Below are 27,295 nucleotides of genomic sequence, written 5' to 3' on the forward strand. Positions count from 1 at the left end.
GTGCGGAAGTGAACTCTGATCAATTGGAGGCGGTATTTTCACTGTAAAGCTATTTTTAGCGACTTATTGATAACACATTAGGTGCATACATGTTGGTTTATGTAGTTTGAAAAATTTACGAACTGGTAGAACTTTAAAATGAAGCGTTATTTATATCTAAATGGGGTGTTTAAAATATAAGTTTTAAATAGGCTTTAAATGGTTAAAGTGCATCATATAAGTTTCGGTTTAGTTTCCTTGAACCGTTACTTAAAATGGCGGATGGATTGGAGGAAAAAGATGATACGTACAACAGTGAAAATGGGGAGAATATAGAGGAACAACTGTTCTGGAAACTGTTTTTTCAAGACATCAGGGCATTTAAGGAACTGTTCTTAAATTTACCACAACCGTTTGATTTGGATTTTGAAATTAACTGTGAAAGAGACGAAAACTGCTTAGTACTTTTATCATGCACAAAACCAGTAGAGTTTCTCAAGATAATAGCGGAGAACAGAGCAGATTTGTTCGTCACGAATCCTTCGAAGAAAAACGCATTGCATATCGCCTGTGAATACGGACGACTTGATGTTGTAAAATTTCTTTGTGAAAATATTGACCAAACCCCATTTTTCCTCTCGGAAACTATTGATGGGCACGGTGTTCTACATTTTGCATTACGTGCGGAGCAGAATCAAGAAGAAATAATAAAGCATCTACAACTGAAAGGGAAATTAGACATTAATCAAATACTTTCAAGCGGATCCACAGAGTTAATAGAAACAGTTTTACAACGAGATTTTGAGTCAGCCAAGGTTCTATGCGATCATGGAGCTGATCCAAATGTTGGAATATCTGGTTCATATAGGGCCATTCATATTGCATGCCAACAGCCAGAAAATGCTAAAATGATACAATTGCTACTAGATCACGGGGCTGACAAACACGAATTATGGCGCCATGGGCAACGCCCCATCCATTTGGCGATCAAGCATAGACTTGTAGAAAATGTCTCATTTTTGTTGAATTCTGGATCACAATTTGAAGGGCGAATTAAACTACACAACAAGATATATAGAAAAATTTCCTGCGTTTGTTTGATGGCATGGAAATGTCCAACTCTCGTTCCATTCCTTTTGCAGAGGGGGGCAAACCCTAATGATATCCATATCCCAACTGGATCCTCTGTTTTGGGGTTTGTACTTGAAAACAACGGCAGTAAGGAACTGGTAGAATCAATCATCAAGTCCGGTGCAAATCCCACTGTTAGTCATCGTGGAAAATCTCTGGTTAGATACCTTCAAAATTTGGGTAAATATGTTTATGTATATTATCTAATTCAGAGTACAATTACATGCAATACATCTGACAAAATATATAGTCAACCTGGATCCCTTAATTGACTATTGTGTTTTTGATAAAAAAAATAAAAATATATTTATGTTATAAAAGATCACGAAAATCCAGCATGTGTAGCCACACACTCTTTAAAACAAGAGGCCCATGGGCCACATCGCTCACCTGAGGAACAATAGGTATGATAAAGTCAGCTTAATGGAGTCATAATACAAACAATCTGGACAATGTACAATAATACATGTAGATCCCGTATAAAAAAAATCCTTTTTTCCCCTTTGGAACTCGGATAGCCCTGATTGCTGCCAATATTTACGAGACCAGACTTTAATCACCGCTCCTGCACATATCTAGGGACTCAACCTTACGCAGGGAGGGATGACCGCACACCTACGCAACTCAACAGGTACCAACGTTAACGCAAGGAGGGATGACCGCACACTTGCACCAACAGCTCAATCTAACGCAAGCAGGGAGTGCCGCACACTTGTACTTGAAAGGCCTGAACACCAGCAGGGATGACCATACAAAGCACCACCGCCGCAATCACTACCAATACAGGCAGGTATGACTGCCCACTTGTATTAATGCGATACAGGGCAGGAATGACCTCGCGCACTATATCGAACATTAGAAAACACAAAAATTAGATAGAGCAGGGAGGTCCACACACTCAGTCTTTTCGTACCTGTTTAAGTTTAACCCCAATCAGTCTCTCATCGTAATGCTATAGACACTGTCCCTATATATGTGCCGGTGTAATGAAGAATAATGACCCCCGTAGAATAATGACCGGGGGTCATTTTTCTACGTAGAATAATGACTCCCCTAGCTGAAGAATAATTGGATTTTTCTAAAGAAAAAAGACCCAGGGGTTATTTTTCTTCATGTTAAACATGAAGAAAAATGACCCCCATAGAAAAATTACCCCCCCCCCCCCCGTAAACATTAATAGAAATTGGTTACCCCGTATCCAAGTAATGACTTTGAAGTTACTTAATTTTTCTGATTTTGAAGTTATAAACACCGAACTTGTAAATATATCGCTGTATATAGTTTATCATATCCGTAGCAAGGACACGCAAAACATTCTGACATTGCCACAAATTGCATGATTGTTAACAGTTACGTTACTTCTCTCGTCGACATACGGCGGGAAATGACGCAAATTAAGAAAAATTCATACACAATGAGGATATGTGTGATAATGAACGAACAATAATCATGAAAGAATAATTGTTGTAATGATATAAGCAATATTCATCGGTGAATGAATTGTCAATCGAAGAATGATACATGTATATATCTTTATGGAAAAAGACTAAAGGGCAGGTAACGTAGGAATATGAATACTTCTTATTTACATTTCTTGGGGAAAGTAATTTTTTTTAAAAAAAATCATTCTGCGTTAGTTTTGTTTTCTTCTACGTAATACTTGAACATCAATATTCTAAACATTTGTTGTAATGTTGTTTTGTGATCATGAATAGACTTTATTCTTTTGGAGCAAATTTGTGAAGAGTATCTGACTATAGTAAATCTAAATAGATAATAAACACTGATCGATTATAATAAGAAAAGATTGTTTCTAAAAGCGTTGATAAGAGGTTAGGGCCCATGTTAGGGGTTTATATCCCGCTTGATTTTGATCACACGATCTTTATTGTATCCAAACTATACAAACTATTGAAGCATTAATCATCTTGATATAAACTAAACTAAAGTATGCCGAGGATAAAGAAAAAAATATTTTCTGTACGAGTACTCTCAGTACTTTGACGATTTTTCTTATTGGCCGTGAACCTCTACTGGCGTAATGGCTGCTGTCAGTGCTTACTAACTTCAGCTTGGTTATAATGCCTAACAGTGGAGTAAACTTTTCATAATTTTGGTTCATCATTAATTCTGGGTGATGAACTTGTATACCCAGCAGTTTGTATTATGGAAATCCTCAATGCAAGTTTAATTCATGAACAATATGAAAAATATAGAAGATGCGACGGCGAAGATGCGAAGACGAAAGAACTAAGTTGCGAAGGCGAATAAGTGATACTACTATTGCTTTTTCGCCTTTGCAACTTCGCACTCTCGCCTTCGAAACTTCGCGCTTTTGTCTTTTTAGCTCACCGAGACGAAGTCAATGGGAGCATATGCTATACCCCCGGCGTCGGCGTCCGGAGCTGGTTAAAGTTTTAGTTACAGCTTTTGTATATAAGCTATTACTTGTCCTCTCTTTACCAAAATTACATGAATGATGCATCTGGACCTACTGAATCTGGTTCCTAACTTTCAGATGCTGGAGGAGGTTTAGGTTTTTGGAGCAGGTTAAAGTTTTTTTTGTTGCAGATGCCTTTTAATAGCAATATCTAAGTTACTGCTGATCCGTACTTCACCAAACTTGCATGGATGGTGTGTCTTATGATACTGATGCACCAGACAGGCTTGAGTGCTGAGTCTGAGCTATAGGTATCGGATCATGGAGGAGGTTAAGGTTTTTGGAGCTGGTTAAAGTTTTTGTTGCAGGTGCCCTCTAATGATTATATCTTAGTTACTAGTGTTCCTAACTTCATTAAACTTGTATGGATGGTGCGTCTTATGATACTGATGCACCTGACAGACTTGAATCTTGAATCAGAGCCATAGGTTTTTTGATGAGGCTTAGTTTTTTGGAACAGGTCACATGTTTTATAGATGATAGGTTGCATAGTTGATTTAACTATATTATAAATGAAACGTAGAGGTTGCTTCAGATGCAGAGCCTGATCTCCATTATCAAGGATGCTAGAGAAATCTCCTACTTCACTCAAACCTGCTTGATAGATAGATGTGGTTGTTGTTAAATGATGTGACATGATTCCTATGATATAGTATTGTATGATTTGAAACACTAATGTTTATTGTTTTCCCTCGGACTGAAATGTCACATTTTCACTGGATTAAACATGGCACGTGATTGCCTCATATATCTCTATGTAGGTTCGTTGAGAATTAATATTAGGCAATATGGCCGTCATTGGCCGCCGCCTCACCTACTCATCTCGATTATTCATATTATTTAACACAGAAATCGTGTTCAGTAAGTCCTTAAAATATTTAGAGTAGTGGCCCTTTGGAATTATTTTTAAATTAGAGTAGTTGCCCTTTGAATATTGACGTCACATTGTTGTGTCTGGATCAGAACAAAATGGCAGCGTCTAAATTTGCTCAAATCTCTGCAGAGGTTTAGGCCTATAATTGACTAGCAACAAAACATTGTAAGTAATATGGGTGAAGCGAAGATTTGTAAAGCGTATTTGAAAGGTGGTATTGATAATTTTGTTTAAATGAGGTTAATTGGACGAGATCAGATGTAATGCATCTTATACATGGCTTTGCGTAGATCACCGCTATTTATTAATGAATATGTCGCTTGATAGTCCTCGGGAAAACAAAACACTTATAAGGTTCGCCTCGCCATCTATGAGATTGATCAACCCAATATATTTCCGTAGTGAGTCAGTAACTAACCTAATAAGTAATAATAGGATGCAATATAATACCATATGTTATATTGTAAAACGTTATATGATTACGATAAAATATTGTATCAATTTTTTTTTTATTTTATGATATGATATTGTATCGTGATATTGTTAAGTAAAGTATTAATTTTTCTGTTACAATATTATAAAAAATCGTATCATACGATATTGTATAATATGATATTGGTTTATATGATATATTATCATATCACATGAAATTGTATTTTATGATACTTTAATATATATTATTGTATCATATGATACAATGTGTATTATATGATTGTATTATATAATATTTTACTTTATCCCATGATATTGTATCATTTGATATGATATCAAATTATATGTATTATATAATACAATATCATATTATGTATCAAATATGATACAGTACCATACAATACAATATCATACTATAATATTTACATTCACTTTCTTTCCCTCTATTAAATTGCATTAGTTGATTTGAGTGATATTTACGCACAACACAGAAGACCCAATCACCAAATCTGGTGCGTATGAATACATTAAGTATTTCTTCAGTATTTATCGAAGAACAGGAACTGACTCTTCTCGCGACTTCAAACCGGATAACGACCTGTTATTATACTTACGCTGATAAATATTTCATTGATGTAAATATATGTTGACAGTTAAATGAATTTAATTGATTAATTTCTTAGTTTACCAATAGCAAATTCATTAAATTACAGAAAGAAAAATAAAATTGTGTTATTAGAATTTAAAACGCTGTGCACTATTTTTGTCAGCATATTTCGGCTGTTCCAGTGGCCATTCCGTTAATTTCGCATACCTCGTTGAATAAGATAGAGCTTTTTAAAAACAAATCATATTTTCGGGAAGGAAATACATGTTTAAAAAACGTAAATATAAGCATTGATTCATCATTTTTTGAAAGATGAGGTCTTATAAATGCAACGATGAGTGCTAACAAATTTTCATAACGCGTTAGCGCGCGTTATACAATTTGTATGCACATACGTTGCAGTTATGAGACCACATCTTTCAAAAAATAATGATTCAATGCTTAATTATACAATACAATATCATATGTTTCAATGTTATGATGTATTATTGCAATATGATATTGTTTCATATAATACTATATTGTATTATGTTTTATGATATTCTATTATTTGATCAAATACAATTATAATGTATAACACAATACAATGTCATATCATACGTTACAATATCATATCTCACATTTTTTTACGGTATTTTATGGTTTTATATGATATATATTGTAAGTATGATTAGATGCACTTTTAATTGTATATCATTGTATTGATTAACATATGGACATATGCTTATCATACAATTTTTTAACAGATGATATACGATTTTGTGTCAAAACAGAATCCATGAATATCCAAGATCATAAAGGATGGTGTTAAAATAATATGATAAAGGTAGTCTCATAAAGGTGATGCCTCAAAAAGGTGATGCCTCGTCTCGGTGAGCTTTGTAATCTGTGATTACCTATGTTTTATAATTGCGAAGCTCTCCATCGTTTAAAGGGTTCCAAAGCATATTTTGGGATTTTTTAAAAATAAAATTAATAAAATTAAATTATCCAGGGGGATAGGGTCCGGACTCCCTCTCTTTTACTGCGTAAAATTATTAAAATTGAATTTTCCGGGGGCGGGCCCCATCTCCCCCTCTAGATCATGCATGAGCAAGGAGTGTCGCATAATGAAATTAGAATGTTATTGTGTTTGGTCCACGGTAATCAGACGGCTGGTAAGTGACAGGAGTCTGGAAGTGCATATGTATACATTATGGCGGACATTACATTTTATGTGGAGTATATAATGATTAGGCATAGCCAGCACTGGTAAACATATATGTTACATGTACACATTAAAATATTTATAAACATTCATAGTAAGCGCGATGGCCTAGCGCATGCGTACCAATAATAGCATGGATTAATCGGAAAAACTTGGCGAGTACGGTGCCTGTATTAAATTCTATGTAATCGACCGAGACTTACTGAATGCAATAAAAAAAGGCGAGGGCGAAAGTGCAAAGTTGGGAAGAAGCGATAGTAGTATCGCTCCTTCGCCTTCGCACCTTCGCACTTTATGCATCACATCTTCGCGCTTCGTCGTCGCATCTTCGCACTTTTGCTCCTTCGCCTTCGCACTATCGCCCTTGCAACTTAAGTCGAAGTGGCCCTATCGGAACACCATAGATATATGTAAATGTAATTGTTAAGATGACAACCATACCCCGATGCAATACCTCAATACCTTGTTATAACGGAAGGATTTTTATTTTCTAAGATATACCCCTTCTTTCACTTTAAGTTTATTTGAATATGAATTATAATTTCTGTTACTTTCTGTAAACTGCAGCAGTAAAAATTACAATAGTGTAAAGACTATTTCACAAATAATAAAATAATATACTGAAAAACTTTAATCTACAAGGGGGTCATTATTCTACAGGGGTCACTTTTCTTCATGTGGAGTGTGCTCATTTTTATAAAAATGACACTTATTCTTCAGGCAAAGGGGTCATTTTTCTACGTAGAATAATGACCGGGGGGTCATTTTTCTGCGTAGTTTAATGACCGGGGGGTCATTATTCTACGTAGAAAAATGACCCCCGGTCATTATTCTACGGGGGTCATTATTCTTCATTACACCGGCCTAAAATAATTCATAGTATCTAAAAATTGGAAATCAAAAATAAACAAACTAATCCGGCCTAACCCAAAACGTCTTATGCAGAACAACTTATATACATTGAATTTTTATTATTGTATAAAAATAATCATCACAATAATTGGTTAACAGTGGATGCATTAATTAAAATAATCAAGAATCAATAAATCAAGGGCAATAACTCAATACAGTAATACAAAAAGATTCTAATGAAAAAATTGCTGCCTGCTTCAATTTTATAGTCATATCACATGTTGAGTATTGCAGTTCTCAAAAAGATCCTTTACAATTGTTTATATATGGGATATTTAGCTACATCAAACTCTGAACCTTCTTGTGAGGCCGAAGAAATGTCCTGGAGCCAAAGTCTTAACAATTATAAAGAATCATCTTGCTGATTAGTTTCTGAGAAGAAGATTTTCAAAGACTTACTCTATATATTCCTATGTAAAACTTTAACACCCCCCCCCCCCAATGTGGCCTCACCCTACCCCCAGGGATCATAATTTTCACAACTTTGAATCTACACTACCTGAGGATACTTCCACAAAAGTTTCAGCTTTCCTGGCTGATTAGTTTCTGAGAAGAAGATTTTTAAAGATTTACTCTATATATCCCTATGTAAAACTTCGACCCCCCATTGTGCCCCACCCTACCCCCAGGGATCATGATTTTCACAACTTTGAATCTACACTGCCTGAGGATGCTTCCACACAAGTTTCTGCTTTCCTGGCTGATTAGTTTCTGAGAAGAAGATTTTTAAAGATTAACTCTATATATTTCTATGTAAAATTTTAACACCCCCCCCTCCCAATGTGGCCTCACCCTACTCCCAGGGATCATGATTTTCACAACTTTGAATCTACACTACTTGAGGATGCTTCCACACAAGTTTCAGCTTTCCTGGCTAATTAGTTTCTGAGAAGAAGATTTTTAAAGATTTCCTCTATTTATTCCTATGTAAAATTTCGACCCCCCATTGTGGCCTCACCCTACCCCCGGGGATCATGATTTTCACAACTTTGAATCTACACTACCTTAGGATGCTTCCACACAAGTTTCAGCTTTCCTGGCTGTTAAGTTTCTGAGGAGAAGATTTTTAAAGATTTACTCTATTTATTCCTATGTAAAACTTCGACCCCCCATTGTGGCCCCACCCTACCCCCGGGGGTCATGAATTTCACAACTTTGAATCAACACTACCTGAGGATGCTTCCACACAAGTTTCAGCTTTCCTGGCTGATTAGTTTCTGAGAAGAAAATTTTGAAAGATTTACTCTATATTTTCCTATGTAAAATTTCGACCCCCCGTTGTGCCCACCCTACCCCCAGGGATCATGATTTTCACAACTTTGAATCTACACTACCTGAGGATGCTTCCACACAAGTTTCAGCATTCCTGGCTGATTAGTTTCTGAGAAGAAGATTTTTAAAGATTTACTCTATATATTTCTATGTAAAATTTTAACACCCCCCCTCTCAATGTGGCCTCACCCTACTCCCAGGGATCATGATTTTCACAACTCTGAATCTACACTACCTGAGGATGCTTCCACACAAGTTTCAGCTTTCCTGGCTGGTTAGTTTCTGAGAAGAAGATTTTTAAAGATTTATTCTATATTTTCCTATGTAAAACTTCGACCCCCCATTGTGGCCCCACCCTACCCCCAGGGGTCATGATTTTCACAACTTTGAATCAACACTACCTGAGGATGCTTCCACGCAAGTTTCAGCTTTCCTGGCTGATTAGTTTCTGAGAAGAAGATTTTTAAAGATTTACTCTATATTTTCCTATGTAAAACTTCGACCCCCCCATTGTGGCCTCACCCTACCCCCAGGGGTCATGATTTTCACAACTTTGAATCTACACTACCTGAGGATGCTTCCACGCAAGTTTCAGCTTTCCTGGCTGATTAGTTTCTGAGAAGAAGATTTTTTAAGATTTACTCTATATATTCCTATGTAAAATTTCGACCCCCCATTGTGGCCTCACCCTACCCCCAGGGGTCATGATTTTCACAACTTTGAATCTACACTACCTGAGGATGCTTCCACACAAGTTTCAGCTTTCCTGGCTTTCTGGGTCTTGAGAAGAAGATTTTTGAAAATTTCTCGAAATTTTTCATTAATTTCTAATTATCTCCCCTTGAAAACGGGTGTGGTCCTTAATTTTCACAACTTTGAATCCCCCTTTGCCTAAGGATGATTTGTGCCAAGTTTGGTTGAAATTGGCCAAGTAGTTCTTGAGAAGATGTTGAAAATGTGAAAAGTTTACGGACGGACGGACGGACGGACGGACAGACGGACGACAGACAGAATGTGATCAGAATAGCTCACTTGAGTTTTCAGCTCAGGTGATCATCATGAGCTAATAAAACTAAAATACCTTGCTTTGTAATTTAAACTTTTATAAAAATTTTATAAATAATACATATTTTTGTTATTACAAATATTTACAATACATACATTTACCAAGTAAAAATTATATGATATTTGTTGAGATTTCGCTATCTTAGAGTCAGTGAGGAAATGGCTGATAGAGAGAAAGCATATGAAATTGTAGAAAAATATACACTCCTCGGTGTAGACTTAAAATGGAAAAGGACAATGGATATGAAAATAATTCCTGTATAACATTAGCCTAGGTCAAGAGGTCAAAGTAGCGAATGAATAATATACACATGTAGGTCACTACTTTTTTTTTACCTACTAAAACTTACCGACTTACGCTAAACATACCTAATATTGTAATAAAAACAAAACGATAACTTTTTTTTTAATTTCAGGCCCAAAATATGAATTGCACATAAGCCCGAATCTCAAAAACTAGACATGGCCACTTCACCATATTTTTAGGGTGGTAATGGTATACCACTAGTAGATGACCCTATAAATTTCAGGCCCAAAATATGAATTATAAATTTTGAATTGAAACCTTGATCTCATAAACTAAATATGACCACTTCACCATATTTCACAGTGGTAGTAGTATACCACTGGTAGATGACCCTGAAAATTTTAGGCCCCAAATATGAATTGTAAATTTTAAACTGTGAACTGCGTTCTAGAACGCAGTTTACTTTTCAATTGCGAAAAAGCACGAATCGCTAAAACTAGATATAGCCACTTCACCATATATTCACAGTGGTAATAGAATACCACTAGTAGATGACCCCGACAAGTTTAATCCCCAAATATGAATGACAAATTTTGAATTGCGAACTGAGTTTAAGAACGCACTTCACTTTTCAAATGCTAATAAGCCCGAATTTTAAAAAAACCCATATGACCACTTTACCATATATTCACAGTGGTAGTGGTATACCACTAGTAGATGACCATATAAATTTCAGACCCAATCGTTCGCAAAATATGAATTATAAATTTTGAATTGCGAACTGCGTTAAAGAACGCACTTCACATTTCAATTGCGAATAAGCCCGAATCTCAGAAACTAGAGATGACCACTTCACCATGTTTACAGAGGTAGTAGTATACCACTATTAGATGACCTTGAAAATTTTAGGCCCCAAATATGAATTATAAATTGCTAGAACGCAGTTCACTTTTGAATTGCGGATAACAAACTGCGTATCAAAAACCGATTGCTTAAACAAATTTGCTGTCATTTTTCTTCTTCCACGCTGTTTCTCTCGATTACTTTTCCAGCGGTGATGCGCAGATTTACACTTACATGGATAGTTTATAAATGATCATAAGAACATTTTCATTTCCCCTTACATAAAAAACCAGAATATTTAATTAAATAAATGCCAATGAATAACGTTGCGCATTAATCACAGTGGGTTTTTTTGTTTTGTTTGTAAATACAGATCATCCCAATGACAATATTTATGTCGCTAAAACAGCGCTAAAAACGGCATATATACATGTCCGTTTAAATAAGCATTTATTAGTCGATACTGGTCTTTTTTTATGAACCATTCAATGATATACCAGAATATTTTACAGAATAAAGTAATTAACTATACATATGTCAAATAAGCGAAAATTTTGCAATTTTGGAATAAAAAAAAGACTATCTTAAAAATTCAACTCAGCAGGTGACAACAAATTTAAAGTCTCTGCAGGATTTGAACTCGGGATGTACAAGACCGACACTTTATCCACTCGGCTATGGAGTGAGTTATATACTGCCGTCGATATATCGTTTCGATCAGAGGTCAGCTATTTTGTGATGATGTGTTATTCCACCTTATTCTTTTCGTTGCAACTGAATGGAAAACTTTTTTTTAAATTTTATATCAAACCAGTGAGTGAGTATTATAAGTGCGTCGTATCTCCTTAAGTCAAATTTTACTATTCTCAAATAAGAATTTCAGATATAAAAGACCGTTTAAAAAATAGGGTAGGGATCACACCCCCCAACCCCACTTCAACTTCCCCGTTATACATTTATTAGTTTGTGAACCATGAACATGAACAACAGATTGTGTTAACTCTGCACCTACATGTATATGATCAAATGATGTACGCATAAAACGGTTTTGCCACCTTCTGGGTGTTTATTGAAAACAGTCTTTTATATGACTTTTTTATTTCGGACACCGATAAAAATTACCTAAGGAACAAAATTTAGAATCAAGATACAAAACACTATACACCCACTCCCTGATGGGAAATAAAATAAATGTTTGCAATTTTTTCCAGTCAGCTGTAGGAAAAAGAATTCAGACTACATACAGTTATATATAATCAATTTCAGTTAAGTTTTTCATTCCTGCACGTTTTTCTAAATATTCACCCAGTTGCTTTTTGATTTCAATTTTAAAATCAAAGCCGTCAAGCTGACATTTTTTTCTTTTATATAGAATGATATCAATAATTTGAATTTCTGTACTAATAGTCATATCAAATAATATTAGACTAAGAATAGAAAAGTATATGAATTATGTTTTCTGCTGCTTTAAAAACAAAATCAGTATATTTTTTTTATCAAATAGGTAGTGGTGCTTTTATAATACAATAACTCCCATAATTGCAAAAATCGAAGAAATTTCAAAGTTCAAATAATTTTTTTCTTTCTGCTTCGAACAGTCTTTGAACAACTTTCACAGGTTCATAATTTGAATACATTAACAGTGTGTCCCTAATTATAATAATAAAACATACATTTATTTATTTCGATTCCCGTTTGAAACAAGATTTCCTATGGTATGATTGTTTACAAACAAATCCACAACACGTGCTATCTAAAATGCTCGACCAAACCAACTGCATTATCGAGTTTATTTTTTGCAACAAAACTACTAGATACGCTTATCGCTTACATTTATTTTGGAGACCGTGCCCGATAACAAATAAATTTACAACTAAAATGTTATTTCTATCGGACACGGTCTCCAATTAAAATGTAAGCGATAAACTAAAATAATATTTAGTGAATCTTTACACTTAGGCCTGATTGTATTCATCCGCCATTTCTTGATTAAGCAAATTTATTCTTATGCAATCAGTTGTCAATAACCAGGGAGGCAAAGTTGGGTTTTTTGTACACAATTTAGTTGAATAAATGGAAAAAAATTCTTGTAATACGTTTAATACTTTAAGGAACTTATTTCTTATGCGCGTTTTAAAGGCGGTGCAGAGCATGAATTTTTGGACGATTGCCAATCCAGACGATTGCTAGAACGCTGTCGAGCATTAGCTCGACGCCTTAAATATATGTTATGAAAAACAATTACAAAAAATGTTTGAAAAAAACCCGGAGACAGTATTTACTAAAAAAAATCTGGTTCAACATATTAAGCATTATATTACATAAATGTGTAAAGTGGTAATTCACGCGGGATACCATCTAGTGCCATATAATTTTAGTGGTACTATGTACGTTAAAAGTGAAAAGGAATATCACTGTGTACGTGTATAAGTGACAATTTGAATAAAAGAACACATCATTATAGTCGGAATGCTTATATTATACTTAAATTCTCAATCTCAAAATATTTCCGCAATTGAGCTTCAATATTTTTCAAATATACTTAGCCTGGTCTTCTTTTAAAAATAATATCCGGGTATTATGTCCTGGTGTATATTATTGTCCTTATAAAACAAATTTTTAAAGTCAGTAAATTTCAAATGAAAAATTTCTCATTTTAATCATAAGATTGAATAAAAAGTACAAGTACATTAATTAAATTAACAAATTAATCAATACAGTCATTATGCGAATTTTTACCAGCGTGGATGATATTGCACACTAGGAGGAATATTTGCTATAATACATTTTCTTCAGGAAATGCATTATAAATTAATAGTTTTCGGGGGGAGGGGGTGTTTTTAATAAAATTAAATACTATGGTTAATGTAAGAGAACATTCAGAGAATGGCTGGCTATACTTCAGATCACAAGTCAATGAAATTTCAATGAATTGAGAAATATTAATCGCCCCATAATTTTTCAGAATGTAGTATATAACTACAGAGGAAAGTGTGAATATGTGTGTGTGAGTGCGCGCGCGCGTGTTTGTGAATTTAACAGATAAAAGTGTAAAATTACAAGACTAATACATGTAAGTGAATCGTGTCGATTATTGTATTTAATTTTACGTATTTTTACATTTTACATATTTTGGCATGTATTGAACAGACTAATGTTTTAATTTTACGGACCGATGTGTAAATTTTACTGATTACTGTGTAATATCTTAAAGATTAAAGTGTTTGGAAATAACTGTGTCAATGTGGGACTAATACGCTTCCGTAGCATACATCAGACGTGTCATTTAAATATCGAGCATTGATAACAACTGCGCAATAAATTGAAAGACGTGATGTTATCGGATCAATATCATGTTTACATTTTGTGATGGTGTGTATTTCCCCTTATGTTTGCATTGGAAATCTGCGATTGTGTAAACACACTTTAGATAGCCATCACGAGTTTTGAATATATTATTGTAAGATTAAATGAAACTTAAACTTCCATAACCAATGTGATATTTACTAAATGAAAAATAATCGTTAAATCACACCTATTGATTAATAAAAATTTTTTTTACAAATAAACATAAAAATGAATAAGAATACAAGCACTGAATGATTATTTTTGGATGTCGTCGGTCTTATCATGAACACACCAGACCGTGCAGACAAAGCACATACCGCGTTATCGCGCAGTATTCATACAGTCAAATGCAGTCAACACTTCTTATTCACTGCACTTTCGTGCAATAAAATAAAATTTATATTCTTTTTATAAGCGTTATTAACAACATAAGGTGTTCATGGCGTCGCCAATATCTTTAAAACACACTTTTTAGCTCACCTGAGCTGAAAGCTCAAGTGAGCTATTCTGATCACATTTTGTCTGTCGTCCGTCTGTCCGTCTGTTCGTCCGTCTGTCCGTCTCTCCGTAAACTTTTCACATTTTCAACATCTTCTCAAGAACTAATGGCCCAATTTCAACCAAACTTGGCACAAATCATCCTTAGGCAAAGTGGTTTAAAAGTTGTGAAAATTAAGGGCCACACCCGTTTTCAAGGGGAGATAATTAGAAATTAATGAAAAATTTAGAAAAAGTTTCAAAAATCTTCTTCTCAAGAACCAGAAATCCAGGAAAGCTGAAACTTGTGTGGAAGCATCCTCAGGTAGTGTAGATTCAAAGTTGTGAAAATCATGACCCCCGGGGGTAGGGTGGGGCCACAATGGGGGGTCGAAGTTTTACATAGGAATTAGAGAGTAAATCTTTAAAAATCTTCTTCTCAGAAACTAATCAGCCAGGAAAGCTGAAACTTGTGTGGAAGCATCCTCAGGAAGTGTAGATTCAAAATTGTGAAAATTATGACCCCTGAGGGTAGGGTGGGGCCACAATAGTGGGTCGAAGTTTTACAGAGGAAAATATAGAGTAAATCTTTAAAAATCTTCTATTCAGAAACTAATCAGCCAGGAAAGCTGAAACTTGTGTGGAAGCATCCTCAGGTAGTGTAGATTCAAAGTTGTGAAATTCATGATCCCTGGGAGTAGGATGAGGCCACAATGGGGGGTCGAAGTTTTACATAGGAAAATATAGAGTAAATCTTTCAAAATCTTCTTCTCAGAAACTAATCAGCCAGGAAAGCTGAAACTTGTGTGGAAGCATCCTCAGGTAGTGTAGATTCAAAGTTGTGAAAATCATGATCCCTGGGGGTAGGGTGAGGCCACATTGGGGGGAAGGTGTTAAAATTGTACATAGAAATATATAGAGTAAATCTTTCAAAATCTTCTTCTCAGAAACTATTCAGCCAGGGAAGCTGAAACTTTTGTGGAAGCATCCTCAGGTAGTGTAGATTCAAAGTTGTGAAAATCATGATCCCTTGGGGTAGGGTGGGGCACAATGGGGGGTCGAAGTTTTACATAGGAATATATAGAGTAAATCATTAAAAATCTTCTTCTCAGAAACTAACCAGCCAGGAAAGCTGAAACTTGTGTGGAAGCATCCTCAGGTAGTGTAGATTCAAAGTTGTGAAAATCATGATCCCTGGGGGTAGGGTGAGGCCACATTGGGGGGAAGGTGTTATAAATAGAGTAAATCTTTCAAAATCTTCTTCTCAGAAACTACTCAGCCAGGAAAGCTGAAACTTTTGTGGAAGCATCCTCAGGTAGTGTAGATTCAAAGTTGTGAAAATCATGATCCCTTGGGGTAGGGTGGGGCACAATGGGGGGTCGAAGTTTTACATAGGAATATATAGAGTAAATTTTTAAAAATCTTCTTCTCAGAAACTAACCAGCCAGGAAAGCTGAAACTTGTGTGGAAGCATCCTCAGGTAGTGTAGATTCAAAGTTGTGAAAATCATGATCCCTGGGGGTAGGGTGAGGCCACATTGGGGGGAAGGTGTTATAAATAGAGTAAATCTTTCAAAATCTTCTTCTCAGAAACTACTCAGCCAGGAAAGCTGAAACTTTTGTGGAAGCATCCTCAGGTAGCGTAGATTCAAAGTTGTGAAAATCATGATCCCTGAGGGTAGGGTGGGGCACAATGGGGGGTCGAAGTTTTACATAGGAATATATAGAGTAAATCTTTAAAAATCTTCTTCTCAGAAACTAACCAGCCAGGAAAGCTGAAACTTGTGTGGAAGTATCCTCAGGTAGTGTAGATTCAAAGTTGTGAAAATCATGATCCCTGGGGGTAGGGTGAGGCCACATGGGGGGGGGTGTTAAAGTTTTACATGAATATATAGAGTAAATCTTTAAAAATCTTCTTGTCAGAAACTAATCAGCAAGATGATTCTTTATAATTGTTAAGACTTTGGCTCCAGGACAATTCTTCGGCCTCACAAGAAGGTTCCGAGTTTGATGTAGCTAAATATCCCATATATAAACAATTGTAAAGGATCTTTTTGAGAACTGCAATACTCAACATGTGATATGACTATAAAATTGAAGCAGGCAGCTATTTTTTCATTAGAATCTTTTTGCATAACTGTATTGAGTTATTGCCCTTGATTTATTGATTCTTGATTCTTTTAATTAATGCATCCACTGTTAACCAATTATTGTGATGATTATTTTTATACAATAATAAATATTCAATTTATATAAGTTGTTCTGCATAAGTAGATTTGGGTTAGGCCGGATTAGTTTTTTTTTTTTTGATTTCCAATTTTAGATACTATGAATTATTTTAGGCCGGCACATATATAGGGACATTGTCTATTGCTTTACGACGAGTGACTGTGTGGGGTTAAACTTAAACAGGTATGGATATATTGAGTGTGTGGACATCCCTGCTCTATCTAATCTTCTTGTTTTCTATTCTATGATACAGAGTGTGCGGTCATTCCTGCCCTGTATCGCATTAATACAAATGTGCGGTCATACCTGCTTGTATTGGTGGTGGTTGCGGCGGAGCACTAGTGTATGGTCATCCCTGCTGGTGCTCTGGCCTTTCTAGCGCAAGTGTGCGGCACTCCCTGCTTGCGTTAAGTTGAGCTGTTGGCGCAAGTGTGCGGTCATCCCTGCTTGCGTTATCCCTGGTTGCTTTAACGTTGGTACCTGTTGAGTTGCGTAGGTGTGCGGTCATCCCTGCCTGCGTAACGCTGAGTCCCTATATATGTTCAGGAGCGGTAATGAAAGTCTGCTCTTGTAAATATTGGCAGGAATCAGGGCTATCCGAGTTCCAAGGGGGAAAATGGATTTTATTTATACAGGATCTACATTGTCCAGATTGTTTGTATGACTCCATTAAGCTGACTTTATCATACCTATTGTTCCTCAGGTGAGCGATGTGACCCATGGGCCTCTTGTTCATATTTATTTTCAATTAATTATAAATTGTCTAAAGTTACAAATACAATACAGTTTATTTTAGTTTTATTCATACTTGTTTAAATGAATTACAAATGTTAATTATTATTGTATAGTAAAAATGTAACCAAATTAAACGAAAGTGTTTGATTTTTAAATTTGTTTGAACAAAATTCAATGTACAAAGAAATATAAATCTTCCTAACTATATCATTATTTATGTTCCTTACTTTTAGTGAACTATAAAGAACATTAAGGTATGATGTCATCGATTTTCCATGACGTTATAGACCATAACATAAGTCAGAGTTTAAACCACTATATTATTTACGATACAAAAGTCATGTGTTTTTTTCCAACTCCGTAAGATTGGTGCATTTAAAACAAGTCTCATGTTAACATTTTAAAGGAATTACTGGTATATATTACAGTCTGAACGTTTTTTTTTTTGCAATTTCTGAAAGTTAGGGTCTAATACAGGGGATCTGCTAGGGATAAAAAGCTAATATAAGTAATAAACAACGATTATTCAGAGAACGTATCGTTTTGAATAGCAATTGCTCTGCTGGCATATTTTTATAATGCGTCAGCGCGCATCATGGACTATGCCAGTAGGGCAATAATTATTGTTGTTATACTTTCATGTTAAATACTGAAATCTGATTGGTTAAGACGCAGTTAATAATATTTACTATTACCCTCAGCGTTAGCAACGCACTTGGCAACGGGTAACATTAAAAAATGTTACATGCGCGAAAATTATGCGCGTACGGTTCGCTGTAGAATTCACGTTATTCCTATATAAAAGCAGTAAAATTTTCTTAAAAATTTTAAAAAAGACATTCAGTATAACAAAATAAATAGTGCCTGTTTGGGAGGATAACAGTTGAAATTGACACCCCTCGAAAACCATTGTCAACCTCCGCTTCGCGTCGGTTGACAATGGTTTTCTCGGGGTGTCAATTTCAACTGTTACCCTCCCAAACAGGCACTATTTATATACTATTTATAACGCCATGTTTACTAAATAACGTTGTTTATTTCTTATATAATTTATCTCTAATTGTAACGCGGCATTTGATTGGATAAAAAAGTTAAGATAATGGATCTATTGTGAATAACATTGAAGTGCCCTATAAGACCGGTATTGAAGTCTGTCTTTCTAAAAAAAAACACATTGATTTCCGTTCCACTACTTGATTTAAGGCCATTCACAGTAAACTCTTAGGTTTCTGTTCTCATAATGTATAGTGATTAAACAATAAGTTTCACAGTCGTTGTCCGATCAGTATGAGTTATGGTCGAATCTTTTTACTTGATTATCTTAAATTTCATTTTCAGTTTACTTTCTATAATACAATACATGTTCTATATATACCAGGGACATATTAGCAACCATCGAAAAAATCTCGCGCGACGCAATTTCAAAGGTCGCAAACCCTTTGACTCTTTGCTACATATAATGCACGTTGCCTTAGGTTTTCCAACAGAAATAACAGGTACAATGATGTTTGCAGATGTAGAAGGATTTATTTACGAATCGTTCGAACACTTTCACCATTCACCGAACATTCAGCTGAACTTTTTTTCGTATTAACATCTGCATGCTTTGTGTAAAGGGACTTACATGATGTGGGGATGACAAGGGGTCATATTTCAAACTCTAACTGACCCACCCCCATTTTTCCTAATTTATAAACCTTTCTTCTGCAGTTTTCGCATACAGTGTCACCAATGCACATATTCTTTGCAATAAACGAACCGCATCTAATTTGCAGTACTTTTCTTACAATTGTACCATTTCTTATAAATGTTCTAGAAAAGCGAATGCAACACTTCCTGCTCGGCATGATTTTTTTACGTGGCACCTGTTTTGAGTAACAAAAATGAGTGATTCTTGTTCCCCACCATATCCTGCATACACTAGGATAGTTCCGGTTGATTACTCTTACATCTAGTTAAGTATATACTTTTTCCATCGATATATTTAATTCAAAGACAAATGTGCATTAAAAGAAGAAAATCGAAATTAACTATACACAATGCACACTTATGCATATAAAAAGAGGTGTAAAGAAGATGCCGTTACTTTGAAAAACAAGAGGCCCAGGGTCCACATCGCTCACCTGAGCAACAATTGCCTTAATTCTGATCAAATTAGCATTACACTATCAAAATACCTTGACAACTAAGTACAGTAGATCTTGCTAAAATAATTGAAAATCTGCTAATTTTTATCCACCTCTTTTTTTTGGGTAAATACCAAGCCCCTTTTGTTGTTGTACCTGTAAGAAGATTTTTCTCTATTCCTATATACCCCCCCCCCCCCCATTTCGTGGCCTCACTTTTCTCTAGGGAATCATGGATTCATCAAACTTAAATCTGCATAACCTTTGCTTTCACACTAAGTACTGAGTTTAGGACAGAAAACTGACAGAATATTTTTAAAGATTTTCTCTTTATATTCCTATGTAAAAATTCAAACCGCCATCACGGCCCCGCCCTACCACTAGGAACTGTGATTTTGCAAACTTTAATTTACAATACCCGAGGATGCCTCTACACAGGTTGAAGCTTTTCTGGCCAAATAGTCTTTAAAAAGAATATTTTCTAAAAATTCCTATGAAAACTTGATTCCCCCCCCATTGTGGCCCCTCCCTACCCCCGGGGACAATGATTTGAACAAACTTGAATCTACATTATCTGGGAATTCAATTTTAATTTGAGCTTTTCAGGCCTAATAGTGTTTGAGAAGAAGATATTTAAAGATTTTCTCTATATATTCCTATGTAAAACTTGATCCCCCCATTGTGGCCCCACCATACCCCCGGGGACCATGATTTGAACAAACTTGAATCTTACCTACCTGAAGATGCTTCCACTTTAATTTGAGTTTTTCTGGCCTAATAGTTTTTGAGAAGAAGATTTTAAAGATTTTCTCCATATATTCCTATGTAAAATTTCATCCCCCAATTGTGCCCCACCTTACCCCCGGGGTCCATGATTTGAACAAACTTGAATCTACGCTATCTGAGGGTGCCTCCACATAAGTTTAAGCGTTTCAGGCCGAATAATTTTTGAGAAGAAGATTTTTGAAAAATACCAACAAATTTTCACTAATTCTCAATTATCTCCCCTTTAAAGAGGGCGTGGTCCTTCATTTGAACAAACTTGAATTCCCTTCACCTAGTGGTGCTTTGTGCCAAATTTGGTATAAATCTTCTCAGTGGTTCTTGAGAAGAAGATGAAAATATGAAAAGTTTACAACAACGACGACGACAGACAACGGACAAATTGTGATAAGAAAATCTCACTTGAGCCTTTTGCTCAGGTGAGCTAAAAGGTATGCCCACAGATAAAATCGAACCAGGGCACAAAAACACGTGTTACATAGCTAGCGGTTTAACCTAATTATCTATCCAGATCTTTCACTCTTTGATGTAAATATAGAACATGATAGAAATCAGTTTCCGAAATTTTGTCAGTATTTTGCAAATTTTGACCCCATAGCCATAGTGCCCCTAACAAAATTCTATCTAAATTTATTCCTTTTAACAAAACCTTACAAAATGCCTTAGATTTTTTAAAGAGGCAGGCCGACCCTGAAGGATATCTACTCTATAAACCATGCAAAAATATACCATTTTACCTAGAAAATGCTGGTTTTGCCAACTTCGAAGATAAATAATAAGACCGCAAAAGCAATTTGATAGGTTCAAAAGGCAAATTCGCAAAAATTTAGAAATGTGTACGATAGAAAATAACAAAAAAAAAAAATATTTTCAGAAGTAATTCTTTGAGGGGAAATCTATTTCCCCTATAGGCCGATTCAATTGTTATTCGCAAAAAATCCTTTGTACAACCTGGTTTGCACGCCACAATGCACCAACGTCAAAAACGTACTAATCCGCTTGACGTAACGTTTGAATTTCAAACAGTCTTATAACATTTTTAAAATTAAAAAACTCAATTTGTACAGTTAATTATAGAAATTTAAATTATACATGTAAGGAATGAACTCAATGTCAACCCACGTTGCACTCGTATAACCTTGGTTGGAGCAATTTACGCTTTTTTTAATCCACGAAGCGGATTATAAAGCGTAGACTGTCCCAACCCAGGTTATACTCGTATAACAAATATGAATAAAACTAAAATGTATTGTATTTTAAACTTTCAACGATTTTTTATGAACACTACATAGCTACATGTATATACATTGTCGATTCATTTTACAAAACAAAATGAAGCACAGCTTTTTAGTTCAGAATAGCACTGTCTAGTAGGTTTGTACCAAAATTGCTTCAATCAGCAAGAGTTATCTTCCTTTATCATAACCTATTGAAGGTTTTACATACATGTTTTACATACAGTACATGACAAATTTCTAGAGTTTCTTATTTTTCAGGAAAGTTTTTCCGTTTTTAAATATTGGATAAGATCTTTAAAATAAATTAATTCATATACATGTACTTTAGAAATGCTACAAAAAATGTACAAACGTAAAACACGTGCATTTGGTATATCATAAAAGGTGCAAGTGGATCAAATGAATACTCTTCTAGCATTTGGTATGGTCTCAATATACATGTATGGGTATATTGCCTTGAAAAAAAATTGATATTTATGGGTGTTTTTTTTTAATTTGTTTACCCATATCTGCTTTCTCAGAATAGAAAATCTTTTTTCAATATTAGACATTTGAAATGTTATAAGTTTCAAATAATGATACATTCATTTGTAACTAAGTATAGAGTTTGCTAAAATCTTAGTCACGTTTTCCCAAGTTATAATTCGTTTATCTCTGTAAACGAACTAAAAAGAGAGAAATAAAATTTTTCCATCCAACCATTCTCCTGCCTAAAACATCGATCACGTACTGTTTCTGTACAATTTGGTTATATTTGAAAAAAAAAATCCATAAGAAAGGGGAGAAATGGGAGAGGGGTATAGATATTGCCCCATAAAAATTTGATCAATGTCATTAGTTTTTTGTAATTTTTTAAAAAGTTATCTATACCTTTTTTTGCCTCCTGCTAGAGTTTGTTTTAGTTCGTTTCGTTTAATTTCCTTTTTTCTATGTTTTAATATATAAATAAACGCTGCCTTGAGACATTAATTGGTGTCCAGCACCTCCTTCCTTGTTAGTACATGCCGTATTGATTGTAAGATAACAGAAAAATGTCAGATTATTTTTCCTACAAATTATTTTTCTCAGTAGATGGACTGTTTTGTGAAATCATATTGAAAAGCGATTTTAATCAATCCATCAAATAAAACATTGATATCTTTACAGTCTGCATTTTTCTGTTGTTATTTATTTATTTTAATTTTTTTTATTTTTTGGTAAAACGCTTACTTGTTCTAATACCGGAGTATTTGCTGTTAAAAGGTTTATATATATTTTTTACAGTGTATCTCAATTTGAAAATCGCATCTTTTCTGATTGTTATTTAGATCAAACTTTGGTTTTCATGGACCATGGAGTTTCGTTGGATTCAATCGAGAACGCAATTGGATCTTTGTTGAGGTTAGCTATATCAGAGAGGTGTGTTGAAAATGAAGAAATAATGGAGAGAAATATCAAATATCTTCTTTCAAATGGGGCAAACCTTCACAACACTCAGCCCTTCAAGGAGTCTGAACTAATTATGGCCATAAAGCGTAGGTTTTTCAGGATCGCCGACATCTTCATTACAGTTGGAGCAGATTTAAAACATATAGGTGAAAAAGGAAACAGCGTTCTACATGTAATATGCAAAGGTATGTGTATCATACAATAAAATTATATAATTGAAATTGAAAAAGATTATAATACAAGCAAATCATTTATTCAACAGAAAATCAGAGGTGGTCGAAAGAAGAAAAAGACAATATCTGTCGACACATTATTGAAAAAATACGAGAAGCGGGTGCAGATTTCAATGCACGGAATGAGGATGGAATGACACCATTGTTATGCCATCTGTTTTCATCATCAACACCTGATGAGTTAATTTTGGAACGTCTTATTTCCAATGGAGCCGACATGTATGCTGTGCACCCTTCGACTAAGAAGTCTATTTTACTTTATGTAATTGAAAACTGTCCAATTGAAGTTCTTGACGTTGTCTTAAGAGCAAAATACAATGTCAACAAGCCCGAAAGCAACGGCGAAGCACCCATCTTCTCCTGTCTGCCACTAGGTATTAAAATTAATAAACTTTTGTCAAAATGTCATATTCAGCTTTTAAGGACGCTTGATGGTCAATATTTAACTAATGAATCTATCTTAAAATTTTAGAGAGGATTTTTTTACTCTATGCTATTACTTAGTAAGGATAAAAGCCATATATTCAGCTTTGAAGTTTTAATATTTTTGATATTTTAATAATGAGGTCTTTACAGCGCGGAATGCAGATTATTCCATAGAATTGAAAGAAATTGAGGCAAGAAAAGAGAATCTAGTTAGGTAGTTATTGCTGTCTGGCATTCATGATTGTTTTGCTATATTTCAGATACAACAAGGAAAAAGCAGTCTTTAAAAAAACTTTTGGAAGCGGGTGCATCTCCAAACGCTCGAGATTCTTCAGGGGAGTCTTTGTTTGAACATGTACTCCTTTTGAAACAAAGGTGTATGCGTTATATGAATTTCTTTGGTGTCATCACAGGGTCTCTTTCTCTTTGTGCCGACCCTGAAGTCAAAGAAAACTTGTCCTTACTTGTAAAGCATGGTGCCGATGTCAATATTTTTGGGAAAAATGGAAACACGCTTCTCCTTATAGCAATGAATGAAGGATTGTTTCAAGTGGCAGATCATTTAATAGATTTAGGAGCAAATGTGAACTACATGGGACCTAACAATGTGACTACATTTGAATGTTGTTTTGCTGCTGTACAGGAGGAACTAGAAAAAAACCGATATGATGAAAGTAAGAATTAACAATCAAATGAATGTTAATCTGTTTATTAAGATTTAATGAATAGGTAAAATGAACGTTTTAAAATATATTTGATCCATTCAATATCTTTGCATCAATTCTAATATTTTTAAGTTACAGAAACAAATCAACCATGTGTATCCACGATGTTCAAAATTATTAATGCTGGATTCTGTCTTGACAAAGTTCTTCCAAACGGATTGTTTCCTCTAGAGATGATATGCCGCTATCAGCGTACAGATACTTTGATTTTGAAGATCTTGCAAAGAGTGGAAAAGACATATATATGCTCAAAAAAGGGACAGGAAGTCCTATATTCTCTGTTGGAAAGACATCCATCGCTTATTAATGTTTTCATTGAAATAAGTGCACCCGTTGTCTCAATGGAAAATCGTGATCGATTAGCATTTGATGAATTCACTGGTAAATGGCACTGGTTTCATAAAAAGGGACACTGTTTTAATATTTTGGAAGTATTTTCTGATTAATTAGAAATAATCAGACATTAATGTTTTGACACAGAAAAAAAGATGACAATTTTTTGTGTCACAATTTTGGTTTTTTTTTTTGGGTAGAAAAAAATACCCCTAACATATTAAAACAGCACTTCCTCAGTTACATGTAATATTTTACAGTACGCTCATTTAAAATACTCATACTAGTATCACATTCTGCTGAATTAATATTTATAAATATCTAAGGGTTCAATCAATATTTAATCATTAGGAGGCATACTCATGAAACTTTCCTTCGATAAAACATTATAGAGTTCGTAAGATATGACATAAGAAAATTGTAAGTTACATCCCAAAATGAACCTTAGATGTTGCTCGACGGTATCCAAAATTTGTGAAAAAAATAATTTGTTAAATTAATCAGCTCCCAGACACGCATGTAGCGACGGGGAATGCGGTACCACTAATGGCCAATGTGTCTTTTTTCTAACATCCAATGCCCATACATAGAAAAAAAAACCGCTTACCAGTTACTTCACGGTATATACAAAAGAAGAGTAAACAAACATTGTTCCTTCACCATCCAAGTAAGGAATTTGAGGAGTGACGAAGATACTTATTTTAAAATGGCTGTAGAAATAAGACTAGTGCTTTATTCCACCGCATCACAGCAGACTTACGATGGTCTTAGGACAAGACTCATGCTGCACAAAATTTAGGACAACGTTTTGGCTTTTTTAGATCATCTGAGTCACTCAATTGGTCTTCGTCCGTCGTCGTCCATCGTGCGTTCACAATGTTACATTTTTAATTCTTCTTAAAAACTGCATTACCAATTGTAACAATTTTTTGCAAAATATGCAAAAGTGGCCAAATATTCAAAAATCTCCCATTTCTTCTCAACTCCTAAACATGTAAGGAAAAAACTGATAGCATGGTATTGCTGTCCAGGAAGCCCTTTACCAAAATTGTGAAATTCACGGCCCCTGGGTTAGAGGTTCAGGCTCTAGTGTGAAGACAATATGGCTATATAGTAAATCATGTCTTAAATTTTAGAAAATCTTCTTCTCTATTCCCAAATAAGTTAATTTGTTAAAAACTAAATGCATAGTTATGATGCCTGCTAGATCTTATACCGAGATTGTGAAATTTATGACCTCTGGTACAGGGGTTTAGGCCCTAGGGCAGGGCCAATAGAGCCATATAGTGAAAATGTATTAAATCTTAGAAAATCTTCTTTTTTAATCCCATACACGTGGGAACAAATTAAATGGATGGTAAATGAATGGTCCACAAACTCCTCCACCTAAATTGTGAAATTCACGGCCCTTGGGTAAGGGGTTCAGGACGGGGGGCAATATGACCATATAGCGTTAATGTATATAATGTTTTAAAATGTTTTTCTCTACTCTCACGCATCTGTAAGAAAAACTGACTTCATAATTATGTTTACCAGGAAGTCCTCTACTAAAATTTTAAATTTCATTTTCCCTTAAGTATGGGTTTTGACTCTTGGGCAGGGCCAAAATGGATGCATAGTGTTGAATTTGTTGATGCAAATAATGTTGAAAATTTTTCTTCTCTACTCACTTACACCCTTCAAAAATTAAATATAATTTTGTTGACCAGGAAGCCCCCTTGTCAAAATTATTAATTCCATGTACCCTGAGGTAGGGTTCTGACTCTAGGGGTCATATATAGTGTTTATGCATTTAATGTTTCAAAAATAATCTTCTTTACATCTACTGATACTGAATAAAAAACGGAATGTAAAAAAAGAAAATAAAGCCATCTATCAACATTTTGAATTTCGTGTCTCCTAATGTAGGGATTTGAATCTAGGGCGGGGCCAAACACCTAAAAAGTGTTTAATGTAGGGGGTTTTAATGCAGGTTGTAGTCAGAATGGTCATTTAGTGTTAATGTATAAAATGATTAAAAAATGTCTACTGACACAGAATAAAAATTGGCTTCACAATTAGAAAAAAACATTATGGATGGGGCATGTATATTTGTAAACAATTAGTAAATTCACATGTTTAGAAAATAAAGAGGCCACAGTTAATTCAGTTATCCTCCTTTGCTTCTTCATAATAGAGTTATCTTTCTTTACTTGTTTATATTTAG

The 27,295-nt window shown here is 34.8% G+C and overlaps 2 protein-coding genes across 2 annotated transcripts in view; both read left to right on the forward strand.

The window, feature by feature from the left end:
* Positions 1-24: 24 nt before the first annotated feature.
* LOC136270165 (putative ankyrin repeat protein RF_0381) lies at positions 25-27,225 on the forward strand. The gene is made up of 5 exons (XM_066066848.1): positions 25-1,290; positions 23,252-23,557; positions 23,635-23,979; positions 24,292-24,705; positions 24,829-27,225. Exons 1-5 carry the CDS (start codon positions 255-257, stop codon positions 25,200-25,202), a joined length of 2,475 nt encoding a protein of 824 aa, XP_065922920.1. The 5' UTR covers positions 25-254; the 3' UTR covers positions 25,203-27,225.
* Positions 25,060-27,295, forward strand: part of LOC136270164 (serine/threonine-protein phosphatase 6 regulatory ankyrin repeat subunit B-like) — a 72,249-nt gene continuing 70,013 nt past the window's right edge. The window contains exon 1 of the mRNA XM_066066847.1: positions 25,060-25,137. The gene's annotated coding sequence lies outside the window, so the exon portion shown is untranslated. The remainder of the gene's footprint in view (positions 25,138-27,295) is intronic.

This window comes from Magallana gigas, chromosome 7, assembly GCF_963853765.1.
Source record: "Magallana gigas chromosome 7, xbMagGiga1.1, whole genome shotgun sequence".
Classification (NCBI taxonomy): domain Eukaryota; kingdom Metazoa; phylum Mollusca; class Bivalvia; order Ostreida; family Ostreidae; genus Magallana; species Magallana gigas.

What these genes read in the sequence shown, in the direction of transcription:
- LOC136270165 (XM_066066848.1), top strand. Translation starts at nt 255, where the DNA reads ATGGCGGATGGATTGGAGGAAAAAGATGATACGTACAACAGTGAAAAT. An exon ending in TCTACATGTAATATGCAAAG is followed by an intron (nt 23,558 to 23,634) that starts GTATGTGTATCA and finishes TTTATTCAACAG; the next exon opens with AAAATCAGAGGTGGTCGAAA. An exon ending in CTTCTCCTGTCTGCCACTAG is followed by an intron (nt 23,980 to 24,291) that starts GTATTAAAATTA and finishes GCTATATTTCAG; the next exon opens with ATACAACAAGGAAAAAGCAG.